Below are 18,150 nucleotides of genomic sequence, written 5' to 3' on the forward strand. Positions count from 1 at the left end.
CATCCAGTAGTGAGAGATCAGTATGCTAATCATTACTTGTCCATGGGAGTCAAACATTTGAAACTTACTTAGCATACTAATGCTTCCCCTGATCGATGTTGATACAAATCTTATGTGACCCTTAGCTAAATCTGGCTATGTGTACGGACACTGATATTTATAGCATCTGTATGTGGCGTAAGGGAAATATTTCCAGTCTTTATTCTTCTATAATTTCCTTTTTTCCATACTGGAAAGGGAAGAGGTGAATTGTTTATTACCCTTTGGGAACACACTAATCTGCTGTTTCTCACCACTGCCTTACATTTACCTCTATTTCCTGTTGACCTGCTGTTACATCATTTTGTATTCCATTCTAAAATAGCTAACACAAGACCTAATGAAACTGAATTTCAAATAAAATTTAAATTTTTCCCACTTAACAACTATTTACAAGACAAGGAGTTACCTCTAAGTTTTATAAACTCACATTTTTTGAGTTTGAAGTCTGAATCTATCTACTTTGAGTTTGAAGTCTGAATCTATCTACTTTGGGATCAAGTCTTGATTGTTAGATTGCATCCGTGCAAACATCAGTTCTGACTTTCAATACACAGCAATTTGTATTTGTACAAACTCCCTTTAAACCTGTGCTCATACATGCACACGGGGAGTTCAGTCAGTTCAGCTGTTGTAGCACTGTGTCCAAATGCTTCATGTTTATATATGTAATCACACCATTATCATGCAAAACTGGTTTTACCAGATTAACCTCGTTGTTGCACAAATCAAATGAAAACAGGCAGTTTCAAGGAAGTCAAAGCCAAGTCCAGATCAGGTGGAAACAAGGTCCTTTGGAGCCCTGCTCCCACTGAAGTTTAATGTCACAACATACTGTGCTGTAGTAGCATCACTTGGTTCTCTAATTCCACTGTGCAAGACATCTAGCACTTAGAAATTTATTTACAGTATCCCACCTTTAATGGGAGAAGTTACTGCACTTTTTAGCTTCTGCTATGCTTCAGACCACTTTCTGAGCTCATTTTTTTTTTTTTTTTTGCATGAAATAAGGCCCTTTTAATTTGTGAGAACATCCCGATTTCAAGATTTAACCCTCTCAGATAATTAAAAATCGTACTTACTCTAGGCAGGAAGACAGCGCATAGCTTGGCTTCTGCTGTAATCCTAGCATGGTATCATGACGTCACATTACAGCATGCTGTGATTACACCAACCAGTAGTTTTAAGCTAAGTTCTTTCAATATGGCTTTTACCAGAATTTCATACTTTCAGAAAATGTGAAAAGAATGTTTCCATGAATAACTACTATTTATTTGTGTCACCAATTGAGTTAGAAGAGTTTTCACACACGGATTCCATATGCATCCATGGGAAAACTAGATAAATTGTCCATATTCTTTAGATGCATTGCCTTTGACAGCTGAAGAACATAAATTTTGAAGTGTGCAAAGTTTATTTAAAATGAGATGTTACTTGAAATGCATACTGTCTTTTTACAAAATATACAATCAACCAGCTAGTTGATAAAATTATCTATCAAAGATCACACTCAATGTCTTTTTCAAAGATTTTATGGTACCAGCATGTCTAGAAAGAACAGACATTTACAATAATTTTGTAGGCTGACAACGGGCTTCATCTAGGGTGCTTTGGTAAATGTTGGTTTATTTATTTTTTACATCTGTAAAGTAACATGCATATATAGCTCTCTGATAGAGACATTATGTTTTTCTTAAGATTTTATCAAAGTTAACTGAATAATTATGGTTATACCAAATAGCCAGTGTCACATTAAGCCCATATACTCATTTATATAAGACAGAACTGTTAAATAGTTACTCTTCACCTTTCTTGCTTTCCCATACTCTTTACCTGTACTTCTAAACAGAGATAGCCATGGATATCTATGAAAGCTAAGTTAAATAAATTAAAAAATTAAATTAGTGGTAGTATGCCCCCAATTTTGGAAAACTGCATTTTTTTCAAAACTCCAAAGGTTTACCTGCAGGGCTGTTTCTTGGTATAGGCAAGTTTAACAAATCTTTGCATGATGATTTGCCAAAACTCCATAACAGGGTGTGATGTTAAATTCTAATTCTTTTTCTATACAGAGAAGTTTGAAAGTCCTGTTAAGCTCTGCCAGTATGAATCTGATTAAGGTTTCAAGTTCTTAGAGATAAAGGATTACATACAGACACTGATTAGAAAGTTTCAGCTATCCGGTTTTCCCCGATTGCTGTTTTTTCACTTACTAGAAACTATGTGTTGCAAGACAAAATTCTAATACTGGATTTAAGCCATGACACTGCTGATCTTTGCTCATCTTTTTTATTTACAAAAAATATTGACATTTCAAGTCTAGTGCAACAACTGAAAAATCTGGGTATGACTTATTTTCAGGTTTGTTTTAGTTCTGCTAATGAAAGGACTGCCGTGTTTTCCCTTTATATGTAGGTTTGTAATTTCTGCTGATACAAAAAGGAGATGTGAAACGTGTATTTTCAAAAAAAAAAAAAAAGTAAAATAAAAGCTCAACGTATTCTTGACCTCCACTGCTGGAAAGAACAGCCTGCTTTCTGTTTGAAGTTCTCATTCATTGTAGTGCGAGTTACAAATATCCCATTCATTTAAATTACAGGAATAGAGTACTGTGCAACACTGAGGTTGACCAAACAAAGGTTTCTTTTCAATGGTCTATTTTTGTGCTCTATTTATAATACTGTAGTCGGTATTTTAGGAAAACTGCTATTAAGCAAATAGTTCTGTAGTACTGAATTTTCAAGTATGTTTTAGCTGTCTGGTTTGGCAGCCCAGTTTAAGAAAATAAATGATAGGCTTTGCAGTAACAGCTCATTAAACAGGAGGATGGGCTTGACCTTAAGGCCTGACTTGAGAGATCTGAGTTATCAGTTTTGCATGACCCTTGGCTAATCTCTTATCTCTGTGTGCTTCAATTCTTTATCCACAGAAGGAGGGATAATACTCTGCTTTGCTTTCCTACATTGTAAACTCTTACTATGCATACTATATGTGAAGCCAGTAGGAGCACTAGTGTGGTTCTGACTCTGGTACTATTACAGTAATATATTCTACGCAATTATTAAAGTAATTCCATAAAGATGTAATGTTAGGTGTTACAACAGATATGTCTATATTATTGAAATATAAAAGTATAAACAAAAAATGGACTTTCACGGTTCTGTGCTGAAGTCTGACATTATTTCACCCTAAACAGCCTGAAATGTCAACAGCACATGCAGGTACTGTCAGTCTGAACAGTAACAGACCATTAAGAATCCCCTTGGACAGATACTTCTTAATGCCACTGGAAATCCGTCTTGGGTACCTGATACTTGGTTTTTAACTTTCACTTGTTATGACAGCCCAAGAATTTATATAGAATGTTTCAACCAGGTACATCCTCCCGTCACCACCCTCTGTTTCCCCCTCTCCTCCCCACTTCCTAGGGTGTGAGCCAGTGGCCGTTGTTTCAGGTCTTGCGGAATGCGACAGATAGGCTGTGGTGGCTCTATCAGGTCGGCTGTTGTCGATCGGGACTTCTGGCTAAATTCTCTATTGGTTTAATTGTTGCTTCTTTAAAACACTGAAAAGCCCATTATGAACTTGCTGGGGAGGAAAAAAGGAGAGAAATAGCCATTAATGAGAGATTTAGTAGTCTAATGTCTCATACAAAATTATTATTTATGAAATACGTGGTTGAAATTTGGGGTAATGTTTCTTAATTTGGAAATTTCAGCTTTAAAAGGTTAAGAAAAAAAATCAAAAAGCAGAACGCAAGAAGGCTTCTTCCAATACAAGATTTTCTTCCTTTTTTTTTAATTTGTCCCATGTTTTGCCTATGTAACTGATGAAAATCAAGTTCAATCCTCTCATCTTTTCAGATGTTGTTGTGAAAAAGGGGCTGCTATGCTTATCCCGGTTTCCAACCACCTGTTGAAATTCAGGCTTAAGGGTCCATCCTGTTTGCATCTGTAAATAGCTTTATCCATATGTACAACTCCATTGAGATCAGTAAGGTTACTCATGTGAGTCAAGTTACCCAGGCATGTAAATATTTGCTGAATTACGACTAAAACTGGAAGGGAATGTAACCGTAGATGGTAAATCCTACTTAAGATAAAGGAGCTGAGCACCCACAACGATGGCTGGAGTTAAGAGTTCAGATGCCTGTCACCCCTTACTCCCCAGTCAAGCTTTATGGGTTTCTCTACAGCTTTAGAAAGTGGAATTATCTTTAACTAAATGTCTACAAAATGTATTATGAATTAATAAGTATACTGTTTTGCTTTGTCATTGATGTGTTGCGATAAACTGGCTCCCCACAGAAAAGGGGGTAACAGCGAAAATACCTTCGATCTTCATATTCTGTAGGGAAAAAAATTCTACGTTAAGTGCACGTGTATTGTGCAGCTACTGCAGTCTCAAGCAAAATGCGTTATATACTGTTTCAGAGCACATTAGAGAAAAAGTAGACACTTTCTGCACAGACCGTCTCCAGGTTATGGATGCTGAACTGCAGGAAGAGCGGAGTTAAATTTACTTTCCTGAGGAACTGAAGGAAGCCATTCAGAATCATTCAAGAAATCTCTGGCCCTAAATTCCACTGTCCCTGTCATTCAGTCTCTGCATGCTGAATGAATTGATCTGATTGCTTATCTTTTTAGGTTTATGCTTAGACTGATGAGGAAATCTCATTCAGTCTGTCTCTTGTTGAATTGACCAAATTGAGGAGACATGGCATTCAGCAGTAAAGCATCCTTCTGGCATGTCCCTCTTTCTACTTGCAGGTCAGTTCTGCCGCTCAGTGTGCAGCCCATCAGAGATGGCACTGCAGACGAGGAATCTTTGCAGCCTCGCAAATGTGCCAGTTTACCCTCCCCTCCGCACACCCCACGCGTCCCTAGCCCAGTGCTGTAGCCAACGGTGCCTGGCTTTGCAGGGCCACTTCGGGAGCGTGCAGGCTCTTTCCACCAAGGCGGCTTATGCACTGGCAAGATTCTTGGCACAGGGTTGTTAAAAGTTTGACTTTTCACCGTCAACCGCTTAGTAAATGGAAACATCTTGGGTCCCCAAGATTGCAGGTCCTGCCATCATTTATTTACGGTCCTGTCATGCCTGGGGCTACAACATTATTTTAATACTTCATGAGTTTAAGAAGATGCAAAACTACTGACTGCGTGTTTTACACATCCTTAAATTGCAAGAGCGCCTCGGTGTCCTTTTGATGCTTGCCCTATTTGCATGTGCTACCTGTGTGCTTCTGCAGGCACTCCGTATTTGAATGTATATGCCCCCTCATCAGCTGTAAAGCATTAATGTTTTGCACTTGTATAGCCTTTCATCCGAGGAGCTCAAAGTCTTTCGCTGACAATGATTAAGAATTGCAGCCCCCTTTGAAGTGGGTGAATGCTACCGCTGGGGGGGGGGGGGGGGCGCCGCTGCCCTGCACTCAGCTGGAGGGCCGCGCCCCGTGCCACCGGGGCACCCCCCGCAGCGGCCGCGCTGCGCAGCCTCACGCCGCCCCGCAGCTGGGCCACGGCCCCAAGGCCGCCGGGGCAGCGCGGCCGCCCGTCCACCCCAGCGGGATCAGGGTTTCTCCGCTCGCCCCCGCCAGGGCGTGAGCGCGGGGGCGGCGGGGGGACCCGGTGCGCTGGGGGGCGCCCGCTCGGGGCCCCGCCCGTCCCGCGCGGTTACCTGGCGGCTCAGGGGAAGGGCACCCGGGAGTGCAGCGGCACGCAGCGCCGGTGGGAGCAGCCGTGCCGGTGGGGCTTCCTGCGCAGGGCCACGCTGGCTGCGGAGAGAGGGGGCAAGGCGTGAGGGGGGGCCGCTGGCCGCGGCGCGGGGGCGAGCGGTCCCGGTCCCGGTCCCGCCTGCCCGGGGGCTGCCGGTGCCTCCTCCCGCGCCGGCGGTGCTTCTCGGCAGCAGCTTTACCAGCGCCGCCTCCCGGAGCCCCGGCCGGCCCCAGCCCTCCCGAGGCCCCGAGGGCACCGGTGCCGCCGCCTCCCGCCGCGGCGATGAACCGCAGCGCAGGCGTGCGCGGCGGGGGGCCGGCCTGGGCCGGGGGCAGGGGCCGCGCGGTGGGTGCGGAGCGGAGGAGCAGCCCGGGGGCAGCGCTCACCTGGCCGCTGTCCGTCGGCGGGGAGCAGGCTCGCCAGCAGCAGGAACGCGATGCAGAGGAGCAGTCGGAGCCTCATGTCCGCGGCCGGGCGTGCGGGGCTCTCCGCGGGCGGGGTCCGTGTACAGGCGAGGAAATGCACGGGGTGGCTGGCGGGCGCGGCGGGGGGCAGCACGGCCCCGCTCACAGCCCCGCGACGGCCTGCGGCCGTGCCAGCCCGGGGAATCCGGGGAATGGTCGGGCCGGGGCAAGGGTCCCGGCTTGCACTTGCGAGCACTGCCTCCCTCTCTCCCCGGCTCCCTTTCCTCCTTTTTTTTTTTTTTTTTTTTTTTCCAGTGTCACTCCCCCTTATTTTCCATAAGCAAACAACGCAGGAATGAGAACTCCCCGCTAACCGCGGCTCCCGTCAATGCATGGGGGCACGGAGCCTCTGGAACAATGCAGCGACTTCACTTTAAATTCAACCCGGGCAGGGGGGGGGGGGGGAAAGGAACAACCCCCCGCGTTCCCTCCCCCATTTGCAACCGCTCAAGCCTCGCCTCGCCGTGCCGGCCCCACGCAGGAGCCCCGGCAGGGGCAGGAAGCGCCCCCCGCCCGCCCGGGGGGAGGGGGCGGCTGGGTACTCCCGGCGAGCGCTCCCCGGACCGGCTGCCAAGCGGTGGCTATTCAAAGAGAAACTGGTACCACTTAAGGCTAATGGGTGCCTTTTGTACCGGCAAGTGTTGGTACGGGATCAGAATATTCTGGAATTAATTCGCTAGGGGTTTGTTGTTGTTGTTTGTCGTTGGGGTTTTTTTTTTATTATTATTACTTTTTTTTTATTTTTACCATGTCGGTAACGTGGCAGAGCTGCCCGATGTGCCGGGCACGCAGTGGCAGTGCCGTTTCGGGGAAGCCGCTGTGGCTGGGACATCAGCGCCGGCGTAACCCACCCGCAGCCGCGTTGCGATCGTGCCGGGCGCGGGCGGACCCCGCGGGGACAGACCCCGCTGCGGCGGCCGGTGCGACTGTGGCGGCGCCGAGCCCCGGGGGGGGGGCGGGCAAACCCGGCCCCGTGTGCTGGCGGCGGCGGCTCTGAAACCCAGGGATTACCGCAGCGGTTACAGTGCGGCTGGAGCTTTTCTTGGTTTTAGCCCGCTGCTTTCCTGCGGTGGAAGCAGCTAGCGATTTGGAAAATGAAAATTGGTCCCTACTTTGAAAAAGTTTGTGTTTTGAGATACACAGGAAAGAGTACATAGATTAAATCTGTATAGATTAAATACTAGTAGTATTAATAGATAAGTATTATCGAATGTTTTCTAAACGTTTTCTTTGCCTCATTCCCTAAAACGTGGATTCTTTTTTTTAAAAAAGATTCAAATGCTCCTGTATTTTTCCCCCTATTCTGGGATTTCCCATTTTCTTTAAAAGCCTATTTAACTCAGTGCATGCTAGTCCCTCCTCAGAAATTACATGTCATTACTGGGTTACTTAATTTGTCTAGGTGAGGTATGCCTGTATGAATTAAGAGACATGCAGCTGGAATACACGGTGGAAACAGTTACTGAACTGCACTTCAAAATGATGTCAGGACTGCTGGGGAAGATGTCTTGGACAGCGCAGGGAAAAGGGCAGGCCAGGCACTCCTCGGCTGTTGATCACAGTGGTCTGTGGTCAGCAGCAGCTTGGGGGTCGTTATGTTTTCTCTGTACCACCTCTGGCCTCCCAACTAGTCTTCTGGTTCGTGCTGATGGCTACTGACTAGCTCAGCTGAAATCAGGGTCCCATGGTACCCGTGACGGAACTGTCCGAAAAGGGTATCATGTTAAATAGAAAGGTGATGGAGAAGGAGAGAAGTGGTGTGGCCAGGTCACGCAGCAAGTTTGTGACAGAATCGGGGTTATGTCTGCGATACCCTAAATCTCGCTCTGGCTGGGGCTTCACTGGATCACTTGATGTTCACCATGAAGGAGAAGGTGCTGGCCACCTCCTTCATACAGCCCTGCAAACCATGATGACTTTGGCTCAGCAGTGAGCTTGTGTAGGGTTCAGACTCATAACCTTGAGGTGAAAAGTAGTACAGCCTTCAGAGTGATAGGGACTCTGTAAATAGCTAAAAGGGCTGAAAGAGTGCATGGGCTGTGCCAGTCCCTGGGGCTACCTCTGCCCCTCTCTGTGGTGGTCACAGACATTCTGAACGGACATTAGATTTTAAGGGAAATGAGTAAGATACAACATTTAAACGCTGGGTTTGTTGTTTGTTTTTTTTTTAACCTTAGCTTACTATGAGCTGTTCTTTCCACAGGTACTTTGTGCGAAAAGTTTACAAAAGTTTGTTTGACTGATACAGTCCAAGTCACTCTAACAGAGCATCACAGGTATCTTGTAATTTTCATGTAAGCTACAGTAATAATTCGATACTTATCCACTGAATAAATTACTAAAATGTATTACAGTCCCGCTCTAGAATTTATAGTTCTTTTGTAAGCAAGTTTACTTCAGGTCTTTACTTTCATGTGGCATTCCACTAGTTGAAATTAGGCAAAGAAAAACTAGGTAGGATGCAGTGATGTGGTAGTTCTGCCTTCTTCACAGTGTCTGCTGGTGGGGTTTGTGATGGTTGTGGGGGTCTTTTTTAATCGGCTGAAGAGGAAAGGGAACGTAAAGTACATAGGAAAGCTGGAGGTATGTGGATAATGCTTTATGAGCTAGAAGAATTAGTTTTTTGAATCAAAAGCTTTCCCTCTCTCTTATAATCTGAAAGGAACATGATAACGAGATGATGATTTCAGCATTTATTACCTGTATCATTGCTATTTTTCTGGCAGACAGTCTGTTTCCTTGATAGGATCAAAATAGATTATCAGTTTATTTCCAGAAAGTTAAAAAAATACTTAGCATATTGCAGAAATAATTAAAAAGTTACAACAGGGAAAATTTAGGACTGGCTTTCCTGGATATCAAACATGAACTGTAAGTAACACATGTGGCGTTGTCTTTTGCTTGACACATTTCAATAAGTGATGTTCAGTACTGTATCACTTCACTAGACATAAACTGTTCTGGGTGATATTTCCAGTACAGAGTTACTGTTATAGTCTATTTATTTGGGGAAAAAGAATTTGAAATCATTGTGCCATTTTTAAGAATAAGATTGAGAAACTGGGAAAAGTGAGGTAATGTCAGAAAAATATAAAATCTATACTTTAAATTGAGAGAGCAAGGTTTGGAAGCACAAAAGATAAAATAATGGGTAAGAGCAGTAAAATTCATAGTAATAAGAAGTAGAATAAGCAGAGCTGCATGATAACAGGAGAGAAAGATAATTGGGCACTTTCCAGTAAGGAGTGAGGGGTTAATTAGCATTCCCTATTGGGCTGCTAGTCAGAAATGGAATGGTACCTTTCCTTTAAAGGCTCGTGCATAACAATAACCTCCAGTATTTATTGGTAATCTTTGAGAATGGCTTCCAAATGCCATCAGTATAAAAATTTAAAGAAAGCTTCTCAAGTACATGAATTGTTTTATTTGTTTTATAATGCATATAAAACAAATATATTTTTTTTATATGGCAACCCCCCCAAATTTTGTTTTATATGGCAATACTGGTTTCAGTCTCTGTATCCCATATACTCCCTTGGGTAATATCTCTTCCCCTCATGGAAATCCATAAAAATACATTGATCATTGTGGATCTCTACTGTGGTATGAGAAGACATGCCAAATGCTCAGCAGAGAGGAACAGGGAAAATTCTTGTTTATTTTGACTTAGAAGTGTCAGATAAAATACAATATCCAAGTTTCTAATCAAGTTTGCCAACTTTGTGTTCCCCAAATTCATCTATCCGGCTGATCCGGAGGAGTTATTTCGCTAACCAGATAAGATCAGGGATAAAAATGTTTACTTCAAAAGTGTTTGGTGAAGCAAATTATCAAGTCTCATGGCAAATGTCATTAGGAAAAGATCCAGGCTTTTCTTAGTTCCTTTTCTATTGCATTGCAAGATGGTCTATGAGCTGTGCCACAAATGAAAGAAAAAATGCAAAAAGATTATGCGAGTCGCTGCTTGAGGGGAAAAAGTTGGCAAAGAAACTCTGAAAGGGATAAATTTAAAGATGTTTAGGCATCTGTGATGTGTTTTTTTCACCACAAATTTCACTGGGATCATCTCACAGTTGTATGGGTCTATGTGCCAGCCACAAATATAAAGGATAATTTTTCTTCAGCCCAGGGTACATCATTAGAAGCCAAATATAATGTTTGCCTTCATCTTTGACTATAATCATGCAGACTACTTTTTCTAGACAAAACTCATTAACTTGAAATTACGATTTCAGGGGGAAATGTTGGCCTATCTGTCATGATTTTAGTCTGTGCTTAGAAACAAAACCCTACTCAGAAACTAAACCCCATTCCTCCTCTTTTGCATTTTAGGCTTTTTCTAGAGAAAAAACCCAACCGCCTCTTCCCTGCCTGTTTGTGCTCAGCTGCCTTTCCTGCCTGGGGGTGAGGGTGCTCCGGAAGAAAACGGTGCTCATCAGGCAGGAGGAATGTCACCAGTGACCTGACCCTGGAGCCAGATTGCTCCAGGAAAAGAAATGTGGGCAGCTCAGACTAGGCTGAACCTTGTATAATTTTGACTTTTTTTTTTTTTTTTTAAATCTTTTTGGGGGGTTTTCCGTGTGCGTTGCAGAGATGCACAACTTAGAAAGTACATTTTCTTTGATTTTGAACTGGGAAGAAAGTTTACTGCATCCATGGCAGTATCTCCATCGTCTTACAGCAATACAAGTCATAATTATTATGGTAATAATAATAAAAAGGATACACATTCTCTGATAGACTTCAGTCTGTCTTAGTTCTGTAACCCTACAATCTGTAGGGTTGGTTTCATTTAATACAATGAAAGTAATACCAGCTCTGCACCTGAGAAATCACAAAGTCCCTCCTAGGCAAATGATTTCATCAGTTACCTATAGGTTTATATAGGCTTGAAGGTGCACTTATTTTTCAGTCGTTTTCCATCCCTAACAAGTAAATTTGATTCTGAGATTCATATAAGCAGTATATATATACACACACACATTTTTTGTAACAGGAAAACAAAGGCGGGCTCTGGAGCAGCGGTGCCTGTGATCACCGTCAGCGCGACCACATGTTCCGTTTCAGGCAGCCCATTCAGGGTCAGATTCTTCTCTGGCACCAGTCATAATTTCAGAGCTTTTTTAATTGGAAGAGACATTTATGTTGCCTTGAATTAATGATGTTCAAGGAAAAAAATGCAATGCTTGCAAAGCATGAGGTTCTATAATTAATTTTAATTTGCCAATTAACTTTCAGATATGTAGCCGCCTCTATACATGCCCTAGATTTCACCAGGGAAAGTCTTTAAAAAGTGTATTTTTCATGTTAGAATGAAAACTCTCATAAGTGATCATGTAAATAAAGAAAACTAGGTTACCTTTCTGCTACAGCTTCTAACATACACATTTAAGAAGGAGAGGTGCTTGCTACAGCATTTAATATACGTGCAACTGTTTGTTAGGGATAGTTCAGTAAAGAAACACACATATTTTTTGAGCTTCACAGGCGGTTGGAAAATCATTGATTTTACCTAAGTCTATCCATTTAGTTGTACAAATTCATTAAGTTTTTCAGATGCAAAGGTTTAATGGGTTGGAGTCATTTTCTGCATTAACTGATCTTCTGTTCTGACTCTGGGCAGCCACTAGCCACAGCAAGATTTTAATGCAGGAGGTGCTAAGACTAAAACGTGCTTGGCAAATTTATGCGGAGGTTGGAGAGAGAGAATTTCAAAGGACCCTCCAGCTCTTTGCATATTTGTACTTCTGACTTTGGGTAGTAAATTTAGGTTGTAGTTTCAGTAGATTTTTTTCAATGCTGCTTGCCGTTTGTTATTAGGGATATGGTGTCATGTGAAGCAGCTTTGTAGAAAGCGCAAGCTTAGGTTCCCATGAGGGATCTAGTGTGTTTTAGTATTCCAAGGAGTAGTCACCATTAATATTAACCCTCTTCAAGCTGGGTCACCAACTTGCAACAAGACGGAATGTGCACTTTATATGTGGGTTTTCCTTGGAGGCTTTGGACCTTTTTAGTTCAGTCCTTTGAACTTCGCCTCCCATGAAAAAGATTGCAGCGCTGCCTCGCTCTTCATCCCTGGCTGGGCTGTGGGACTGCCTTTTTGTGTGTTTCCTGTCTGAATTATTTATCTGCTGTGGTCAGGAAGGTCAGCCCTTCTGTTGCTGACACAACTGGGGAGAGATGCAAAAGCAGAGAAGGTGTGTGTGATATTTTTTCACTTTTCTGATCTTCAGGCAAGTTGAAAAGCAGCAATTGAAAGCTTACATTCAAATAAAAGATATCAACACACGGAAGAGAACAAAGGCAAGAAAGTCAAGCTTTTATTTAGGAAAATGGTGAATTTCTCATTGAATTCCTACATTGTTTGTCCCTTGACTGCTGCGTGGGAACAGCCAATGTTTTCCGGTTGCATATTACATAGTTTTGTTTATTGAAAAGTTCTGCAGTACTTGCTCCTGGTCAGAGTAACAGGACCTACGTGATAACTAGCCTCAGGTATTGTATTAGCTGTTCTAGATACGGTGTACTTCTAACTAATAACAGATTTTCCAAGGGACAAGATTTTACGTCACAGACTTGTGAGACCTGCCTATGCCAACATCTTTCTGTAATTACATACACTGGGTAATTCTGTTACTGTGCAGTGGCAACAAAGTCCACCCCATGGAAAAGATTGCTCAGAAGAAGCCATCAGTGCTTTAACTGCTGCACTTACTAGATGTCTGCTCTGATCAATGCTTGCCATGCATCTCGTGTACTAATGATCTTACCATTCCTCCCACTGTTGAAGCTGCACCGATAGGAAAGGTGGGAAATTTTGAGGAAAAAAGCCTACTACAAGGCAGAGCACTGTAACCTGTCACCCCCTTCTGATCCCATAAGGTGATTACCGGCTGTATGACACCTATAGCTATACCAAATAAGGTCCAGTCTTTTTTTTTTTTTTTTTTTTTTTTAATGGAAAAAGATTATATATGTCAGTGGAAAGACGGAAGTCTAAATTAGCAGGGATGATGTAGTGGGAATTTTTGCAATGCCTGACATTAGGTACACGGTACAGCAAAAGAATATCCTGTAGAAGCTGAAGCAGCTATGCAGCAGTTCATCAATGTTTTGGGGTTTATTTTGCTAGTTCTGAAAGGTGACGATAATTTGCACTGGTTTTGCTTCTGCAATATATATATATATAAAAATAATCTCTAATGTGAATAAAAGGTAAAAAGCAATGCTCAATTAAATCGAGTTGCTCTCAGTATTCACCAGAAGGATCCTTGCATTAAGCCCTCAAAGAAGATCTTGAGACTCTAGGCTCATCAGAGTTCTGTATTGGATACGGTGCTCAAACATCGATGGATACAGGAAACAGAACAGCAGCTAGAACCATCCCCCTCAGGCAAAACAGATGCTTCGTGGAAGTGAGGGTACATCAGGTTACATGCATAACTTAACTAATGTCAGTAAGTGCAGTTCATGAGGCGTCTTGCATCACAGCAACTCTCAGTTGAATTTGGCAGTGTTTTTATTTGCTGTTGAGGCTAGTAAATATTTTCAATTTGCAAATGTCTAAAAAATAATAATAAAAATCCCTGTTACCAGAGACCCTGAGGAACTTTCCCTTTGATGTGTGCTGTTTTATAAAGTCTGTTTTGCAAAACGAGATGTGGTCCTTGCTCCTTTCAACTTACTCCTGATTGCAGTGTTTGAATCCTTTAAAAACACAAAGTTAAAGTTATTATTGATACAGATACTCAGATGGTAATGTATCAGATCTGCAAAATTTGGTTCTCTCTGGAGTTCTTATTTTAGGTAATAATTGTTTCCATGTGGTTGTGTGTGCCAATCATAAACTGGCGTATTTCTTTATACTGAAAGCATACTTACCTACAGGGTAAGAAATCCCATCTTCTGGCCAGTAGCAATTTGCTTTTTGTTAATATGAGAAATTGGTGTGCAGTTACACACTCACAATAACACATTGTAATATAATTTACTCCAAAATTATAACCTGATCTTGCAAAAATTTACACATACAGTGAACTTTCATGCATCACATGAGGTCGAGAACAAAACTTTTAAAACTGAAACAAGAGTCCTCACAATTTTTGGACCAGTGTTACTAATGTGCATACTCTGTACTTGAGTAATGGTATAGCTAGTACCACTTGCATTAGATTTCAGATTGTATATATAGAGAGCTGTAAGAGTGTAGTGGGGCGAATATATCCTAGAAAAGATGTTAGTTGACCAATTTAGGCTTTTGTCCTTCAAGCTGATACAAAATAAATATGTGTACAGGGTCAATGACTGATCTCAAATTTCTTAACTATGTAATTTTAAGGAGTTTTAATTGATTTTAGCTTTATGGACTGATACCACACAAATTCAAGTTGCATTGCTCAGTTGGGATAGATTGCATAAGACAATAACCTCATTTGTTTTCCATGATTATACAGGTAATGTTTTCTCACAGAAAATAAACATGATTGAAATGTTGTTTCTAATGCTCATGAAAATGGCTATGCATTGTTTCAATTTTTCAAGAAGAGCTGTATGTTGAAAAATTGAAAGTAATTGCAGAAGTATATTACACTGAGGGTTGATTTCTGGTGTGCTTTTGAAAACTGGTTTTCACATTTGGATGCTATTGTGAATATGTATGCATTCTAAAGGTACTTTTTGAGGGTTCTTTTTGTTGTTTTGTTGTTGTTGTTGTTGTGTTTTGGGTTTTTTCCTTTTCTTTTGATGAGCCGCTAAGGTAAGCAGTGGATAGCTAGCAGTGGGCTTACAGGATATACTTGGTGACAAAGTGATTTGTACCTTTGTAGCTGAATAAATTGGCTTGATATTTTTCCAGCACGATACATGGAGGATGGAAAAATCCCAACATGAATGTCACAGCTCAGGTGTTATACTGTGGTGCTGATAGATAGTAAAACACAGTCTTTCATTTACACAGTGAGCAAATGAAATACTGACAGCTTCCCCTGGCCGGTCCGTAGCCCACTCAAATACAGCAGGCATGAGGTAGCTGTGCAGTGTGCTGGCTGCCGGAGCTGCTGGGCTGCTTTAGCCCCTGTGTTACTTGGATTTAGGTTAACCTGGCTTTAAAAGCCTCTGGGACGCTGTCGTGACAACAGACAGGGATTAATGGGATACAGGAGTCCAGGCTTGTTTCTGTCAAGGAGGTTGGGTGGGCAGTGAAGTGGCAGAGGCAGCTGCCAGTAGTTTTGCCATTTCTGCGCTGTGTGAGTCTCCAGGTATCTCACAGGGGCTTAGTAACCCTTCCCCCCCTCCACCCCCCTTGTGTTGTCCCACTGCTACAGGGACACTGTAGCAAAGGTCCACTGAATATGGAATCACACAACATCGTCTTTGCAAAGCTGTCTTTTCAAGAACTTTGAGCTTGGATTCAATGTGACTGCAATTATTTGCAGTATTTTTGTTTCCCTTTTACAGCTTTTACAATGAAAGAAAGAAACCCAAAGTGTTTACACACCTGTCTCGTGTTTTTGGGTACAGATGGCACTCACAGACTTGCTCCTTGTCTACAGTAGATTTTGGCAATGACCAACGTTGAAAGCCTGGGGAGGTCTCAGCACTCCACTGTCGTGTGTCTGCAGAGGTTCAGGTCTGCCAGTCCATGTCCTCCTGTATGGACTCGTGGAGGCACTGGGCTTCTCTGCATGTGCTGCACTACCCGTGACGTAGGCAAGTGCCTCTTGGCTTCCAAGCTGCTTTGAGAGCAGGTGGCCAGAGATGTGGGCCACCACTGTCCTGGCATTCCTTGCAGCCTGTTGCTAGTTGTCTTCACTCTCAGAAAGGGTCAGGATGGAGGATACTAACTGGATGACTTGGTTTTGTGCCAGCAGCATCTTGCTTCTGCTGTCTTTCCTGAGGAGACCTTTGGTTTCCCATCTGTTGTATTGCGGTTGTGTCGTTTTCACAAGATGTGGGAAGTGATGTGTGACCTGAGGAACGGGAGCAGGGCACAAGCTCCACAGTTTGTCCTGGCAGACTGAGTCCTGCAGACTGTGGCTTGGGCAACTTGTGGATGGTATTTCCACTGAAAATTCCAATGAAGAATGAATTTATAGAATGAGTTCAGAAGTGTTCTTCACAAGACTGTGTTATCACTGCAGTGATAACACTACCCGTACCAGGTTTATGTGTGCTAGTTCAGCTGACCACAGCGGTGTCATAGTGAAATAGCTCCTGAGTACTTACTCATGTCCTCTGATGTGTTTACAACCTGTTCTTAGCGCCATGCTGCCATGGTGACAGGGGTCGTCTTCCTGAGCTAACTGATTTAAGGCCATCACTGGATAGGTACTAATTTAATCCTGATTAACCAACATTAAATGCTGCATACGTAGAGAGTTAAATAAATTATATGAGGGCTATCTATAATCATGTATTAATGTAAGTGCATTCTACTTGCAGGTCAGCAGCTACAGCTTTTATTCTTTTCATCTACTGTTCATCACTGGCATGTAGCAGAATACATAGACCATAACCTATTCTTGTATGATAATGATGTATGGAGAAATATATGTTTCTCCATACCAACAGCAGGGTTTCATGACTTTAAATACTTATAGTAGTAGGCATATGAAAACTGTTTCAGAATTCAAACAGAAATTGAGTGCAGTCGTCTTTGGAAGGCACCAAAAAGCTGTCTATTCCTTGTCCTGTTTTTCAAAGGATTAATGTGTATTTACTAGGACTTTTGTCATGGTTTAAACCCAGCCGGCAACTAAGCACCACCCAGCTGCTCGCTCATTCCTTCCTGGTGGGATGGGGGGGGAGAATCAGAAGCGTGTGAAAACTCATGGGTTGAGGTAAAGACAGTTTAACAGGTAAAGCAAAAGCTGTGTGCAGAAGCGAAGCAAGGCAAGGCATTCATTCACACGTCCCACGGGCAGGCAGGTGCTCAGCCACCCCCAGGACAGCCGGGCTGTGTCACTGGAGCAGTGGCTTGGGAAGAGAAACGCCGTCACTCTGAGTGTGTCCCACACACACCTCCTCCTTCCCCAGCTTTATATCCTGAGCGTGACACCACATGTTCTGGAACACCCCTTGTGCCAGCTGTGTCCAGCTGTCCCGGCTGTGCCCCCCCAGCTCCCTGTGCCCCCCAGCCTGCTCGCTGGGGGGTGAGAGGCAGAAGAGCCCTCGGCTCTGTGCCAGCGCTGCTCAGCAGCAAGGGAACATCCCAGTGTCACCAGCACTGCTTCCAGCACAAATCCAGAGCGCAGCCCCACACCAGCTACTGGGATGAAAATCAACTTTGCCCCAGCCAAAACCAGCATCTTTTATTTGAATCTGAACAACAACAAACTTAGCTTTAACGTTTTATTAATAAAGAGAATACTGTATAATTCTCTCAGTGTGTATCAGTAATAATTGAATTGTTCATATTTATATTGCAAAAAGATTTTTTTTTTCTTTGGTTTATCTAGGAAGAGCTGAGAAGAACCCAAATAGAAAGGTGAGGTTTATTACACTCTAAATTAAGCTTAAATGATTTATAGTCTCATATTTGTAGAACGGTGACTACGCTTTTTATCTAGAATTTTTATAGAGATTTTAAATAGAACATACTGATTTACAGCTAGCTGGTTGAAATACATTATTTTCAGGGTTTGTTGTAGTTGTTACACATTAACTAGTAGTGTGCTATCAGCTAAGTAAATGTTTGGCAACTGATCAGAACCTATAAATGAGGTCGTAACATAGGGAGAGGTCCCCAGAGGTACAATTCCTGTGTGTCTCAGTGAATTCTGTAGGTACTAAGCATCCTTGGCAGCTTGTAGGCACAGATCCACTGGTGTGCTGGAGTGTATTTGTATATTTAAGCCAGTAAGTAGATCCATCAGCTTCACTAAGCCTGCTCGTCTGCTTAAAATTATGTACAGGAACAAATACTTTGCTGGGAC

The 18,150-nt window shown here is 42.9% G+C and overlaps 1 protein-coding gene and 2 long non-coding RNA genes across 5 annotated transcripts in view; 2 read left to right on the forward strand and 1 right to left on the reverse strand.

Annotated features, from left to right (window-relative positions):
- Positions 1-1,289: 1,289 nt before the first annotated feature.
- On the reverse strand, positions 1,290-6,437 carry APELA (apelin receptor early endogenous ligand). Its single transcript, XM_037377455.1, has 3 exons — positions 6,140-6,437; positions 5,716-5,812; positions 1,290-3,627 (listed from the first exon to the last, which is right to left on the reverse strand). Exons 1-2 carry the CDS (start codon positions 6,213-6,215, stop codon positions 5,724-5,726), a joined length of 165 nt encoding a protein of 54 aa, XP_037233352.1. The 5' UTR covers positions 6,216-6,437; the 3' UTR covers positions 1,290-3,627; positions 5,716-5,723.
- Positions 6,438-6,688: 251 nt separating this feature from the next.
- LOC119143303 lies at positions 6,689-10,772 on the forward strand. 2 transcript variants are annotated; one of them, XR_005102660.1, is made up of 3 exons: positions 6,689-6,861; positions 8,421-8,493; positions 10,561-10,772. It is a non-coding gene; the product is annotated as an uncharacterized LOC119143303 (long non-coding RNA). The 2 variants fall into 2 exon arrangements; XR_005102657.1 differs by having other exon boundaries at positions 6,689-8,493.
- Positions 10,773-17,031: 6,259 nt separating this feature from the next.
- The window catches only part of LOC119143312, a 64,029-nt gene continuing 62,910 nt past the window's right edge, over positions 17,032-18,150 (forward strand). For both annotated transcript variants that reach the window (XR_005102665.1, XR_005102661.1), the window contains exon 1: positions 17,032-17,702. This is a non-coding gene — a long non-coding RNA (uncharacterized LOC119143312). The remainder of the gene's footprint in view (positions 17,703-18,150) is intronic.

This window comes from Falco rusticolus, chromosome 1 (genome assembly GCF_015220075.1).
Source record: "Falco rusticolus isolate bFalRus1 chromosome 1, bFalRus1.pri, whole genome shotgun sequence".
NCBI lineage: Eukaryota > Metazoa > Chordata > Aves > Falconiformes > Falconidae > Falco > Falco rusticolus.

Coding starts and splice junctions, on each gene's coding strand:
- APELA (XM_037377455.1), bottom strand. CDS start 6,215: ATGAGGCTCCGACTGCTCCTCTGCATCGCGTTCCTGCTGCTGGCGAGC. Junction 5,813..6,139: donor CGCCGACGGACAGCGGCCAG/GTGAGCGCTGCC, acceptor CTCTCTCCGCAG/CCAGCGTGGCCCTGCGCAGG.